The 14,878-nt window shown below is 46.8% G+C and overlaps 3 protein-coding genes across 7 annotated transcripts in view; all 3 read left to right on the top strand.

Moving 5' to 3' along the window:
• The window catches only part of LOC121301280 (RNA polymerase II elongation factor ELL-like), a 794,007-nt gene that overhangs the window by 671,402 nt on the left and 107,727 nt on the right, over positions 1-14,878 (top strand). The gene's annotated exons all lie outside the window — the stretch shown is intronic.
• On the top strand, positions 3,441-6,136 carry LOC121301311 (cytochrome b-c1 complex subunit 10-like). Its single transcript, XM_041230581.1, has 3 exons — positions 3,441-3,964; positions 5,062-5,201; positions 6,005-6,136. The coding sequence occupies exons 1-2, from the start codon at positions 3,915-3,917 to the stop codon at positions 5,180-5,182; spliced, it is 171 nt and encodes a 56-aa protein (XP_041086515.1). The 5' UTR covers positions 3,441-3,914; the 3' UTR covers positions 5,183-5,201; positions 6,005-6,136.
• LOC121301303 (methyl-CpG-binding domain protein 3) lies at positions 6,971-14,537 on the top strand. Of its 5 annotated transcripts, none has more exons than XM_041230572.1 (7): positions 6,971-7,040; positions 10,985-11,144; positions 11,613-11,750; positions 12,097-12,187; positions 12,505-12,682; positions 12,897-13,049; positions 13,232-14,537. In XM_041230572.1, the coding sequence occupies exons 1-6, from the start codon at positions 7,027-7,029 to the stop codon at positions 13,042-13,044; spliced, it is 729 nt and encodes a 242-aa protein (XP_041086506.1). In that variant the 5' UTR covers positions 6,971-7,026; the 3' UTR covers positions 13,045-13,049; positions 13,232-14,537. The 5 variants fall into 5 exon arrangements, 4 of the variants coding, with proteins under 4 accessions (XP_041086506.1, XP_041086504.1, XP_041086505.1 ...); XM_041230570.1 differs by lacking the exon at positions 6,971-7,040 and adding an exon at positions 7,280-7,578; XR_005947605.1 differs by lacking the exon at positions 6,971-7,040 and adding an exon at positions 9,260-9,509 and having other exon boundaries at positions 12,897-13,099.

The raw sequence follows: 14,878 nt of genomic DNA, 5'->3' as shown, positions 1-14,878 counted from the left end.
TCTGTTTAGCCAGACAGGAAGTAGGCCTCAAATGACAAACGGGAATCATGAAAGGAGGAAGTGCCCCCCCCCCCCCCCCCCCCCAATAGCACCTGCAAGGTTCACTGTTTGTAGCGGCTGTTTTAATTCAGTGTTGAAAAGGGAAATGGGCAACAAAGTAACCCCCCCCCCATACACACATACTCGCTGCCTCACTCACTCAGCCTTTCCAAACTCCATAGAGGGGGGCACCATTGTATACCCTGGGCCGAGCATGAACGATGGGGAAGTCTGAAGCACTCCCTAAGTGTATTGGCGTCCCCTCTGCTTCACTGCTTGCTTCTTTCTTACTGTTTCCAGCCAGCTCACATTTACACATTGGAAATGTCAAGCAGCTGTTCTGGTGGACATTTTGCATTTAAAAAGATCTCCCCCCTGCCCCCTCCCAGTAAGCCTGGAGCAAAATAATCCCCTTATCTGTTTCTCTCTGTGCTATGTAGAGAGCGAGTCTCCAGAGCGTCACAAACCCACTCCTTTCATTAATCTGTGGGGGTTTATTTGTTCTTGTTTTTCATTTATTGTCTTGTTCTAGGGCGAGCATGTACATTAAAAAAAAAAAAAAAAAATTCATACAGAAGTAGGAATGTTATTTTATGTAAGATGAGCAAAACTATATTTTTATTAGACTATACATTGTAGATTTTTTTAAGAAAAAAATATGTAGTTGGAGTAGAGTGTAGGGTTTGAAAGAAATGTCTTTAATGAGTTTGCTTCTCATGGCTGCCATGTCGGCAGTTATCTGTTTTTGTTTTTTAAACATAAAATAATTAAACCTGGTATTGTGGACACCTGTATTGGCTCTGTTTGAAAACGCAGGGAAGAGTCCTAATCTCTTGTGGGTGCACATCCTGCTTAATGGAAACTAAGTGGAAGAAGGTGATAGAATAATTCCCGTGACCAGAGGAGTGTTGGCCTGTCTGTTTTTACCACTGTCCGTTACAGCAGAGACTGTGGTAGTGGGGAGGCGGGGGCTCACTGTCGAAACAAGTGAGGGGCCGAGTCTTCCAGGTGCAGAGCTGGCATAAAAGCATGCAGGAGAGACAGTGAGCAGAGCCAGTGCGAGCCACGGGGTGTCGGGAGAGAGCAGGGTGACGCTCGTCCATCTGGGGTTAAAGGTTCAGAGCGCTTGGGGCCTCCTTTCAAGAGGAGCTGCCTGTTTTATTTTTTGTTTTACCTTGGGGGGGGGGGGGGGGTTTACTCCTAACAACAACAACCTCCTTTTTTTTTTATAACCCAAATTTAAAAGTGGATTTGACCCTTGTTTAGTTTAAGCATTACACTGAAACTGGTGTGCAGAGATTCTCCGCTGTGCCTGTTTCAAACGCAGGTCCTCACCAGACTCCAGTATTATCCCCTTGGTAGATTTTTTGTTACGCTGAGCTGGGATTCTCATTGGCTCTAACCACTAGGCCTGTTGGTGCTACTTTTATTTTTAAATATGACTTGGTTATTGTTGGTCGTCAGCTGATTTGTATATATCTATTAACCTAGTGAAATTTATAAGGAATACTCTCGTCCCCATCCCCCCACTGTGGTTCCAATGCAGTGTCTCTGCTATTCATGATGTTTCATCCTGACTCCCCCGGTTTCTGTTAGCTGTGGGGAATTTATTTCGGGGGGGGGGGGGTGTGTGTGTATAATTTACCAGACTGCTGACTGAATAGAACAAATGTGTGTCCTTATCTTTAGTAACCTGACACAGTTACCAGCAGAGCCCATGGCTGTGTGGCAGCATTGTGTACTTTCAGTAAACCACAGGGTGGCGCTGTTCACACCGTTATTAGTTTACTGTTGACTACAGCAGAGGAGCAGCGAGTGTTTTATTTAAAGACTTGATCATTAGTTCTTTACAAGAAAAGCAATAGTGTGGCCTTTTCATTCTCGCTCTTCTGACGCCATGTTGAGAGAATGATACCTAATCAGTGCCTGACATCTTGTTTTTAAACTTAAAAGTAAATTTTAAAATAGTTAGTGCATTTATTGCAGAGATGTGCAGTGTACCCTATAAATGGGTTTAAATATGTGGGTAAAGGAAAATTAGGCTTATTTTTCAAACTGATCCATTTTTTATATAACAATTTTTTGATAAAGAGGAAATTTAAAAGTTTTGTAGAGGTTTTTTTTTTTTTTTTTTCTTTTTTTAATTGTCTGGACTCTTGATCCTGCTACATGATAGATAGTGATGTGGAAACCTTTCTGTGAGTTCTTGTTTTTAATTAGTGTTGGCAGCTAAGCTGTTCAGCTGGCTCACACACTTGTACTTCGCTTAAAGGGAGAGGCATCTGCTTTTCTATGTAGAAGGGCTGAGGTCTCTGTCATCTGAACAAGGATCTGAGGCTTCCAAACAGTATTTGTTGTAACCAGTACGTTTGTTTACACTCTGCATCTGACTAGGGGAGCACAGAAGGTGAACCCTAATGGCACTGCCCAAGTTGTTTTGTTTTCTTTGTGTTCCATATTTGCCCACTGAGCTTCCCCGCTGGGCTGTACCCGGCTCTCGAGTGATGTAGTGGGGTTAGCAGATGACCTGGTCAGGCCTCCTGGGACAGTGAAAGCAGGTGTCTGTCCTTCAAAGGTGGGATCACAACAAGTGAAAGGTTGTGTTTGAGTGCCTCCAGTCACAACGTTCCCTTTTTATAAAGTAGCTATTGAGAACTGTCATGTATATAACAGTAATGTAGCAGTAAATGTGCCATTTTTAATAACATACTTTTTTTTTTCAATGTCTGTCTTTGAATCTTGTATACTTTAAAAAAAAAAAAAAAAAAAAAAAAAAAAAAAAAAAAAAAAAAACAAACAAAAACAGAACAAGGAAAAACAGGAGGGGGAATAAACATTGTAATAAAGGTTTTACCTGAAACTGATGAGTGTTGCCAGTCATTTTATTTGTGTGTGGGTCCGAGCGTTTCCCTGACAGAATGCCTTCTGTCTCTTGAAGGGTACAACCCTGTGGATGTTAATACAGGTCATGCCCATAATGGATGGTTACAAAAACTAAAACGTTAGTATACAGAATTTGAATGTCTAGGCTGGTAAATCGTTCTGCAGCATGAGGGAGCCTCTAACACATGACTGGAGTGTGAATGCTCAGGAGCGCAGGACTGGAGTAAGGAGGTGGGGCTGGAGCACAAGACTGCAGTATTAGGGAGGCTCTAGAGCAGAGGACTGCAGCAGTTCATTATATTTGAGTTTAAAGTGGTATTTAATGCCACTTCTCCTGCACAGGCACCCCCACCCCGAGTGTAGTGGAATGGTGTAACCAGCAGGAGGCTGTCACTGTTGAATCTGCTGAACCTGAATGCCTTTGCAGTGCATACCTCACCTCGCTGCTCTGGCTTTAGGGTAAGTTTGGGCGTGCGTTAATCTGTCGTTGCATTTACAGTATATACATACATCAGACCAAGGAGTGCACGTACTAATACACGTGTTTTGTTTAAATAATAAAAACAGAGCCCGTTCGCCCTGAATAAGAGCTTTGTCTTCTCGCTGCAGCCGAGGGCGCTCGCAGTGTGGTGTTGGAGGTTGGTTGCGAGTCCTTCACAGGAGAAACAGCAGCCTGTCTCGTACACGCGTGTTTGCTTAGTCTGGGGTTCAACAAAGTGGTTGAAAAACGAAAAGGACCCCGCCGTATATTTTGTCCGAACAACCGCATGCCTGAAAATCAGGCATTTACCGACAGCAGTTAGATAGAAAGGGGAATAAATAACAAGCCAATCGAATACAAGCGTGCTCGACCAGACTAATAATAAACATGTAAAGAAAGGGATTTATACAGGCTCCGCGTCGGGCGAACGAATGTCTTTGTGGTGTCCTGACGCACCTGTTTAAGCGCTGCGCAGGTGTGGACGGAAGGTCAGGTGAAGGCTGGAGGGACGATGCTGGGGAAAGTGATCGGGCCGAAATACGTGCAGCTCGCCAAGACCTGGTAAGAGAACCGAGCCGGGTCCGAACGGGCGAGCCCAGTTCGACGAGGGGGGCAGTTTGTAATGCCGGAGCCGGGAGGTGCACGTTTGAGATCGTGATGATTTATAAGCACGATGGGTCGTGTCAGTGTCGTTTGAGATCGTGATGATTTATAAGCACGATGGGTCGTGTCAGTGTCGTTTGAGATCGTGATGATTTATAAGCACGATGGGTCAGTGTCGTTTGGTATCCAGAGGTGTGCAGAGAGACCCAGTAATAAATCAAAACACGAAACCGCCGCTGAAAGCTGGGGGGATAGCCCGGGTTGAAACGCGACCTGAGGTGCAGTGACAGTACTCGCTTCACAGGGCGATGCCAGCAGTGCTTGACCTCGACCTTTCACTCAGTATAACTTAATCTTTGTAAACCGGTGAGACAAAAGCAATACAGTACTAACAGTGTCTGTGTTACACTGATTTGTGTTTCCCGTATACTGTAACTTGCAAAGGGACTTGTGTTTACACGCACCGTTTTAACAAGCAGTGCTACGCGGCCCCTTCCCGAATCCCGAGTCGCTGGCTCCGGGGCTGGAATGTTCCTTGGAGTTCCCTGGAGTTTTTATAAGCACGATGATAACCACGCTGAGCCTTGAGCTCTGTAATCCGGTGGGCAGCCTGGGGACTCTGGATTTGAGCAAGGATTCAGCAAATGTGTTCAAACTACGTTAAAGTGAAATCCTTTGAAGTTTTAGGGACACCTTTTACACTTTTTTTTTTGGGGGGGGGGGGGTCATGATGATGGTGATGAAGATGCTGCAAACCATGAGACTGTGCATTTCATTTGCCACTGTAGGGTTTAGCTGTATTCTCAGAGGCGGGTGGGGGGCGTGGAGGCCGGTAATTGTAGGGTAACATCAAAGCTATAGAAACGCTATAAAAGTAAGATTATTTTGACAAGCTCTTCCACTGTAAACATGTTTTTGTTTGAAGACTTGAAATGCTCGTCCAGAAATTCTACTGTGATTTTATGATTGTATTTAACTAGTGGCAGTGTGGGTGTATGAAGTGTGATGGCTCCCCCTCCATGAGGAGACTGACTGACTCTCTCTCTCTCTCTCAGGGTCCCCACGCTGTCTGCCTGGGCTGCGGTGGGTGGGGTCACGCTGGTCTATGCCACTGACTGGCGGGTGATTCTCGACTATGTGCCCTACATCAACAGCAAGTTCAAGAAGGACGAGTAGCCATGGCGATGCTGTAGGGGTGGGTGTGATGAAGCCTCAGACCTTGCGCTGTCTCCTGTATAAAGCTGCTGTTCACGCTTCCAGCACCACACTCTGCTCAGGGTGTGACCTGTCAGTGCCGTGATGAGAAGTGTGATCAGTTCATTCACAGCAGATTTTCCAGTGGCCTGATTGTTCAAACTCCTCCTGCCACCTTCCTGCTCATTTCAATAATGTAACCAAACAAGTTCTGAAACCGCGGTGTGCATGGAGCAGGGCTGGTGGGAGTTACAGGACCTGGCTCTGAACTGTCTGATTCGTTGCTGCTCAGGGACCAGCGAATCGAGTCCAGGCTATTCCTCTGCCGACTGTGGTCGGGAGTTCCCAGGAGGTGGTGCACAATTGGCTGAGCGCCGCCCGGGGGCTTAGGTAAGCCAGGGTGTTCTTGGCTCACTGCACACCAGCGACCCCTGTGGTCTGGCCGGGCGCCTGCGGGTTTGCCTGTAAGCTGCCCAGGGCTGCGTTGTCCTCCGACGCTGTAGCTCTGCGGTGGCTGCATGGTGAGTTTGCAGTGCGGAAAGAAGCGGCCGGCTGACGGCACACACTTCAGAGGGCAGCGTCTGTTCGTCTTCACCGCTCCCGATTCAGCGCGGGGGTGGTAGAGGTGAGCTGAGTCTAAAAATAATTGGATGTTCTAAATTGGGAGAAAATACAAACAATAATTGCTGTCTACTAAATTTAAATAAATAAATAAACAATTCTCCCTCTGCTCCCTCCCTGTCTCTCCCCTGCGAGGCTCCCCTGCTGCCCCTGACACTCGCTCTGCTCTGCTCTCTCCTACAGGTCGCTGCCAGAGGGGACCTTGGCTTGGACTTCACCGACATCCAGGACTGCAGAGCGATTATTAATTTTATTTTTTTTGGCTTTTGTTTTAATGGGTTTTTATTTATGTGATTTAATAAAATAAAGGTTTCATCTGCAAATGTTTTTGGTTTTGCTTTTCCTTGGTTATTCACGGGTGTGTGTGTGTGTGTGGGCAGGACGGCTTTAGTTCCTTTCTGTATTCCAGAGCAGTGTTTTATATGTAATATTAATATATGGTTCTGCTTCTTGTATATGAAGGTTGTAATGTGCAGTGTGTGAAAGGGAAACGGGAATCTAAAGCAAATGGGTTCAAATGTGCACCCCCTCAAAGAGCATTGTGTGAAATCGCTGGGTAAACGGGCGCTGGTTTTAGTTGCTGGCGCAGTGGGTTGTGTTTTGTGTGGTAATGGGTTTAGGGCACTTGGAGGTTTTAATGAACAGGAGTCTTTGTCACAACATCACGACCTGGCTGCCTTTGTCTCCAGGCGTTGTATATGTGTGTGCACCCCGCTGGAAACCCGCTTGGTAAGGGGGGGCTGCAGCCGCGAATTTACCATTCAAACAATTCGCCGCAACAGTGCGTGCTGTGGCCCTGCATCCGGAGGGGACTGGGGGACGCTGGATTGCATTACTCGAACTAGCGCAGCTGCAAGATTATCAAACGCCCTGATAATATTCCGTATGAATGAAACGTTTATACTGAACTCTTGCGAGGGCCGTTTAGTTGGAAAGTCCCAGTTTTTCCAGCTGTCTTGTCTGTGTGTCTCTGGCAAGTTCTAGTAAATCCCCGCATTACTTTTTGGTTGTGTGTGCCCGCCCGCTCGTCTCCCAGCCTCCCTCATGCGTCCCTCTTAATCTGGGACTATTTCTCATTGTGGCGCAGGGATTCCGGCTAATCAAATTATGCGTGATGATCCATTCATGCATTGACAGGAGTGGGTGGGAGAGGGGTAGGAGGCTTGAAACACACTCAGATCGGGGGAAGGGAGAAAGGATGCGAGATGGACACGAAGCAGTAAGTTTAGCGGGGACTCGGTGAAAGGGGGCAGTTTATAGTACTCTGTATCGGCTCTTCTCATTGCAGTTACTGCCTTATCAACAGCGCGCTTGAGCGTGGTTATAGCGGCGCTGGGGAAGGAGAGAGGAAGGAAAAGCAGAGGGGGTTAAAATGAATGTGCAATTTCATTAATGGAGATTTTAAAAGCAGACTGGCGGTGTGTTGCAGTATTTACAGCGCTCCCCCGCTAGACTGCCGGCTGTTAGGAAGCGGATTGCATGGAGAGCAGAGCGATCAGTCTATGCGCCGTGTGTGTACACATGCACAACACGCACCGTTTGACAGCAGACTCGGGTTACAAGCAGCGTCTGGGCGCTGTGAAATGCGCTTCGCTTTGTTTTTTTCTTCTCATTGTCGGAGTGTAAATCTCTGGCTAGATTTTGTTTTGTTTTGGGAAATCGCTACACTTTCTTTCTTGCTTGCTCTCGCTCGTTCTCTCTTTCCGCCGGTCTGTGCAGTTACTACACTGGGAGCCGAAGATGCAGCAGCGGGAGAAGTAAGTTGGTCTAGTTAGTATTGTGTTAGAAGGTAAATGCCGTGTGTTGTTGAAAATGAAAAGACTCGGAGAGGTGCTGAGCTGCGTTAGCACCGGGTGCAACTTTCAATGCACAGCCGGTCCTTGGTTCAAAGGCACTTTGTCTTGTATCGCTTTGTGTAAACAGCCGCAACTTTGTTTTTGTGCTCGCATGCTAGACTTCATTTAAAAAATAAATAAATAAAAAAATGAAATCTTGTTTTTAAAAAAACACAGCGACAGACAGCACATGCAGTGTGTAGGTTTTCGCCAATATTGTCTTATAGTCCCAGTATTTTTATAAATGTGTATTGTTCATTTTTTCATCAGCGGATGATTGATTGATTGTTGTTGTTAAATATTTTTTTAATAATTCCGTTTCCATTGACCTGTTTCCACCTCGCATGGGCGTCAGGGATATATATAGATATTGGTTACAATGGACCGTTTTTATTTAAAACGTTCATGGCTCTTCAAAACAAGAATGACGTTTCCCGTCGGTGCGTAACGCTCAGGAGCCTCCTGTGTTAATGTATCGAGGTCAGCCCTTTGCATTGCAGTGCGCTTTGTATTAGAGATCGGGGGGGGGGGGGGGGGGGGGGGGGGTCGTTCGTGCAGTTATCATTGTGCTGCACGTAATGCATGCTCATATAACCCGGAGTGTCGGGACTGTCACAAAGCGAAGGGACCCTGTGAAATCCACCACCTGCAGATCTGCACAGGAGCGCTTATACTATAACACTACTCTGTGTCATTCAAAACTCGTTCACGTAAAGACCAACACTTCTCTCTATGTTATTCAAATGTATACCTTTTTTTTAAATTGTATTTTATTTTTAGAAAATGCATGCACTGTATTCTGACGCTTCATGCGCACGGGCCCATAGCGAGCCCTGCTGACTTGGTGAAATGAATAAAGTGCAGAATGAATCCCACGGTGCCTGCAGAATAGACAGCGCTGCAGTGCCTCGATTGAGATTTAAAACGAGTCTCTGAACCGCTGCAGCTCATAGTTTACGTTTCTCAAGTAGGATCTTAAAGTAACAAGACCACACCGCGTTTGTTTATCACTTTTTAAACTCTGGATTTGAGAAGGCTGTCGCCCATAAGCCGCGCTGAACATATCAGCCTGTAAGTGTCCGCAGGGAGCAGAAATATGAGCAAATGAAGGGGAATGCATGTGTGTTCAGAGCGGGAGAGTGCGGGGTGTCCTGAGGAGCAGGACGTGGATGTTTCCCGATAACGCCCTTTTATTGTTATTATTTTTAAATGTATTTTTTTCTTGGAGGTGTTGTTGTCTAACTGCGATAACGAAGATCCACGCAAACAAAACAGACGAGCAATCTGCATGAACATTTTTTTTTTTTTTTTTAAATCAACCCGAATCGTCGTGTCGTGCATACTCATCATTTTAAAGTGGCACACAGTGCCACACGACAGTGACACAAGAAGACGAAGTTCAAACAAAATATTTTTGGTTTACTTGTTGTGTACGTACAAGGTATCTTAAAATGTTTGGAAACCCACACAAAAAAAGAAGCGCTCTTAAAGTGTAAACTCGATGCTAGTGTTATAAGGGACTAGTTTTTCATAACCCTTGCGCGCCTCTCGCAGAAGGATCCGCGAGGAGTGCTGCGGTGAAACCGTGTCGCGGCGGCGGATGGATCGTGAGAGCGACAGAGCGGCGAGCCGGAGAGGGAGAGGAGGAGAGAGACACAGCGAATCAATGAACAAAAAGATAGCGTGAAGCCGCCTTTCTTTACCAAAAGGTTTCTCTCCACGCAAGGATATAAACGGGAGAACATGGAGAGGAAAAGGTGGGAGTGCTCGGCTCTCCCCCAGGGCTGGAAAAGGGAAGAAGTGACCAGAAAGTCGGGTTTGTCAGCGGGCAAGAGCGATGTCTATTACTATAGGTACTGATCGAGGAAGGGGGCATTGTGTAGATACCATCATGGAGGCGGGCTAGGGGGGAGGCGCGACATCGGGGCCGCTCGAAGCCGGGGTTTGCTTGCAAAGTCTGGGTCGGTAAGGGGGGTGGGAGATCCACGGCTGCACAGGCAGGTAGGCAGGTAGGCAGGTAGAGTGAGCGACACAACAGGGTTCTGTATTGCCAGCAAACCGTCACAGGCAGAAGCGTGGGAGGAGCAGGGTGAGTGTTTCTATAGTATTGCTGCTCTGTAGCTGGTATTATTGCACAAGATAATGAATGCTCTACCGAACTAGTGCCAGCCGTTCAGAGGCACTGTAATAGTTATTAACGTTTGCATGCGCACAGTGTAGTGTAATATACCCATTAATAAAGCACTTGTTTATTAAAATGTAAATATCTGTGAACAGTGATATTAAGAAGCAGTTGAATGCACCCGAGGTCCGGGTGTTGTGCAGCTCGCTGCTCCTCAGTCTGCGGACTGTGCTTGCAGTAACTGTACCCTCGCTGTGCTGTTGCTGTGAATGCAATGATGTGTGAAGCAGTTAGCATGCCTCTCTTCCTCTCACCCTTCCTCTGGGTATCATGGCCTCGCAGCATGCCCCCTTGCTGTGATGCTGTACCCGCAGACATGCAGCTTCCAGTCAGGGGTTCGAGGGAGGGGGGGTCTGTGCTGCTTATGTGCACAGTGGACTGGGGCATTGAGAGTGGGGAGAGCTTGCGTCTTATAGGAACCAGGGATAGATAATAATAATTTCTACTTGCATTGTGTTCAGTAGTGCCTCTTATTGAAGTTGCAACACATTTCCCAAGTTGTTTAAGGTGCTGCTTTTCTGGGTGCAGCTCAGTGAGGATGTGTTGCTAATCTAGTTCAGGGATACTGTAGCTGGGTGCAGCTCAGTGAGGATGTGTTGCTAATCTAGTTCAGGGATACTGAAGTTCATGATGCTTTTCTAGTGTTTGTTTATTTTTTTATATTTCAGTCAGACCCAACCCCCTTATGCTGCCATTCTCTTGTGCTTTCTGACCTGGTCTCTCGTCCTCTCTGGTGTTTTTTGACCTGGTCTCTCGTCCTCTCGTGTTTTATGACCTGGTCTCTCGTCCTCTCGTGTTTTATGACCTGGTCTCGTCTCTTGTGTTTTGTGACCTGGTCTCTTCGTCCTCTCTGGTGTTTTTTGACCTGGTCTCTCGCCCTCTCTTGTGTTTTTTGACCTGGTCTCTCGTCCTCTCGTGTTTTATGACCTGGTCTCGTCTCTTGTGTTTTGTGACCTGGTCTCTTCGTCCTCTCTGGTGTTTTTTGACCTGGTCTCTCGCCCTCTCTTGTGTTTTATGACCTGGTCTCTCGTCCTCTCGTGTTTTATGACCTGGTCTCTTCGTCCTCTCTTGTGTTTTGTGACCTGGTCTCTCGTCTGTAAGGGCTCCTTCCCAGTCCTGTAACAGTTCTCTGTTTCTCGCCCGCAGCCCCAGTGGAAAGAAGTTCCGGAGCAAGCCGCAGCTGGCCCGCTACCTCGGCAACTCCATGGACCTGAGCTCCTTCGACTTCCGCACCGGCAAGATGCTGATGAGCAAACTGAACAAGAACCGGCAGCGCCTGCGCTATGACGCCAACAACCAGGCTAAGGCAAGGGCAGGGGCAGGGGCAGGGGGCAGGGGTCCAGGACTAGCCTTCTCTTCTGAGTGCTGACAACACTGCTTCTGAACAATATCATTTTTGCAACATAGTTATATTTTTAAAAATCGCGCTATAGCAGTATAGGAGCCAAATCAAGGTTTTTCAGCCCCAAAATGATTGCTGTTGACCTTTAGGTAACTCAAGATCATCCAGGTGTGTGTATTTACTTAATTGTAATTATTACAAACCTAAAAAGTTATAACCTGACTTCCCCGGGAAAGTTCATCCATAACTTTACACACCCAGTCAGAAGATGTACAGTAGTACTTCTGTAGTAAAAGACCTTTGTGTGATAATGTCACAGAAGACCAATATCTTGACAAAACATTTGTCTAATCTAAATGTTGATTTGTAAAATTCTGAAAGGGCCAGTTTCTATAGCCCTGTGGTTTGAAATATCTTGTTTTTGCGCTGCAGGGTAAACCCGATCTGAACACGTCCCTCCCAGTCAGACAGACGGCCTCCATCTTCAAACAGCCGGTTACCAAGGTGACGAACCATCCCAGCAACAAGGTGAAGACGGACCCACAGAAAGCCATCGACCAGCCCCGGCAGGTAAAGGGTCCGCTGCGGTTTTGACTCGGAACAGACTTGGTGCTGATGGCTCTGGATAAGAGTCTTGCTAGCTGGTTCAGCTCCAATGATTGCTGCTTCTAATATAGTAGAAGCCACTCTTACGAGTGTTCCAAGAAGCTCCCGTCTGCTGTAGGAGACGCGAAGGGGCAGAATACCCTGCATTCCTTGTGTGTTTTATAGCAATATAAAAGTGGGGCATTGCCATTGGACCTTATAAAATAGAATTATATTATTTAAAAAAAAAAAAAAAAAAAAAAAAAAAAAGTTTTTAAAAGTTGCTGCATTGTGTTTATCAGGTTAATAACCCCCTCCTCTTCCTGCGCAGCTGTTCTGGGAGAAGAAGCTGAGTGGCCTCAACGCATTTGACATTGCAGAGGAGCTGGTGAAGACCATGGAGCTGCCCAAGGGGCTGCAAGGTGAACAGAACCACGAAACCCAGATCGTGTGGTACACGCACACACACAGGTCAAGCGAGCTCAAGCTGATCAAAATCTGGGGAGGTAGTTTTTACAGAGGAAATGACGGAAAGGGGTCGTGCAAATACCCTTTGGTCCACTGGAGCTTGAGTGATCCGTAACTGTTGTCATCATTAACCAAAGTCTTGCTGCAGGGTTGTTGATTAACTGCTTGATTGATTGGTAGAAACATTCCAAGCTGTAGTATAAGAAGGGAGTGGCTGCAGCTCCGAGCCGGTGTCAGTGACGTGGCGCTCTTGTGTCTGCCCCCCTTGCAGGCGTGGGCCCAGGCTGCACCGATGAGACCCTCCTCTCTGCCATCGCCAGCGCGCTCCACACCAGCACCGCGCCCATCACGGGACAGCTGTCTGCTGCTGTGGAGAAAAACCCGGGCGTGTGGCTCAACACGTCCCAGCCGCTCTGCAAGGCCTTCATGGTGACTGACGAGGACATCCGGTAGGGAAACACACACTGCCCTGGTACAGCTTGCATAGTGTTTACCTGTTTGCAGCAGCCAGTGCATTCTGCAAATGGCTTTAGTATTAATGCATTCAAGGTTGTTCTTCCCCCTCTGCCCCGGATAAAGAATATGTATTGCAAGTGTTTTTAGTTTGAGAACTCTTCTGCACACGCAGTAATGTTCGCAATGGTGCGTGTGCTTCTCGCGCAGGAAACAGGAAGAGCTGGTGTACAACGTGCGGAAGAAGCTGGAGGAAGCGCTGATGGCAGACATGCTGGCTCATGTGGAAGAGGCGTCCTGTGATGGGGACACTGTGAAGGAAGAAGGGGATGAGACAGAGGACATGGAGGATGTATAGTGAAGGTGAGGAGCTGAACATGAGGACAGAGACACTGGAGGTCTAGTGGTAAAAGGTAAGGGCAGGCAGCAGGCAGTGTGGCTTAGAGAATATAGATTAAAGATGGGGAGGCAGGGAAGGTGCTTGAAGCTGAGAAGCAGTGTCACCTTGCACACCTTTTAATCTTGTCCCTTTCCTTTTCTCCAAGGGCTGGATCCCAGTTTGGAAGTCGCACAATAACAGAAAAACGACCCGGACATCACCCCTCTATCCCCCTTCCCTGGTCCACTGCACACCGTCGCCCTTTTGGCAAAGAGGGCCCTTTGGGAAACCTGAGCTCGTGGCAATGCTCGCCGTGATGACAAAACACAAGACTCTCTTAGAATTATTATTATTGTTAATATATTTTTATGTTTTTTAAAGAAAGTTAAAATGCAGCACCCACACAGATCAGCAGGTTTCTGGACTCGCCGCTGGTATTGATTTTCCTGAAGTACCTCCTGTTGTATTTTTGACATGCTTGCTTTTTCTTGCTTTCACTGGAAAGTGTGGGGAATGACGCACGATGATCGTTAAGATGGTTTGTACTCGTTTTACCTGTGCTGTTAAGACGCATCCCCAGCTCCTTGTTTCAATTGCATAGTGGCATCCTTGAAGTGAATTTGAATGAGGTGCTTGGAAGATTACCCTGCTATGTCAGTCCCCAAGCAAGCGCCTTACTTCACCCCAGAATGTGGGTTTTGTTTTGTTACAATTTAATTTTTTAAATGCACTGAAAAATAACTTGTTTAAAGTTGCTGTGTTCTACCGGCGTTATTGTACGAGCTGCTTCGAACCCGTCTGCTCTGCAGAGAGGTGACTAAGCCAGGGTGGGGAAGGCAGGGTTACAAATAGACTCTTCCTGACCCATTGAACTGTTGGTTGAGCACATTCTGGCTTCTGCTGTGAGCTCTGTGAGACACACTGGGTCAGATTAACTTTGCTCCAGTGTTGGAAAACTTAAATAACTCCATGCTGGTTAATTTTAATAATATTATTATTATTATTATATTTTTTGTTCTATGGTGCTTTCTTTTAACTGCACTGGTGTAAAGGCTTGCTCAGTCTGGCCCCATTGTCTCTTCTGTAAAAGTTACTTTATATTTTAAAGCAGATGTGAACTGTTTTTGTACGAGAAAAATATCTCAATTGTGGGCTTAATGAGAAGCACGATGTTGCCTGGGGAAGACCTCTTTTGGTTTGCAGTGACACCTGGCATGGCTCAGCCTGCTGTGTGTCTGGACTGTGTGACGCTGCCTGGCTCCAGAGGGCTCTGCTCGTGTTGGGGATGGCACAGGTGCCGTAGCTGTTCCAGTCACTGCCCCACCCAGCTTACGAACTCTGTGCCCTGTTCCCCCTCCCTTTGCTTTCTTATTCACGCCCAAACAACTAAGCTAGGAACCATTCCCTCTCAGCAACCTGCTGTTGCTGAATTTTGTAAAGTTAAAATATGGATATAAACTTTGATAACAACTTCTCTTTGTCTGACTCCTTTGTTTAAATACAGCAGAAGCCCGGTCATCTGAACAGCTTGGGGGACGTAGAAGTAGTTTGTGTGAATGAACGTTCGGATGAACGCAAGTTTACTACGAAACAGCAATAGGTGTGCGTATATTGTACTCTAAAGGTTTATTTAAACAGTAGCATTCTTCTCATGGCCCCAAACACAGTGTTTTCTTCGTGCTACACTGAAGCATTTTGTGACTAAACTCTGCTGTAGCCGCACTGAGGTTTTTTCCCTGCTAAGCAAAGCTGCCCGATGATGTATCTTTTTTAAATCTGTGCAGCCGCCCATCACTAGCTTTAACCCTGTCCT

The sequence above is a fragment of the Polyodon spathula genome, chromosome 27 (assembly GCF_017654505.1).
Source record: "Polyodon spathula isolate WHYD16114869_AA chromosome 27, ASM1765450v1, whole genome shotgun sequence".
Lineage (NCBI taxonomy): Eukaryota > Metazoa > Chordata > Actinopteri > Acipenseriformes > Polyodontidae > Polyodon > Polyodon spathula.
Note: the sequence above shows the minus strand (reverse complement) of the source record. Positions and strands in the feature narration are given on the sequence as shown.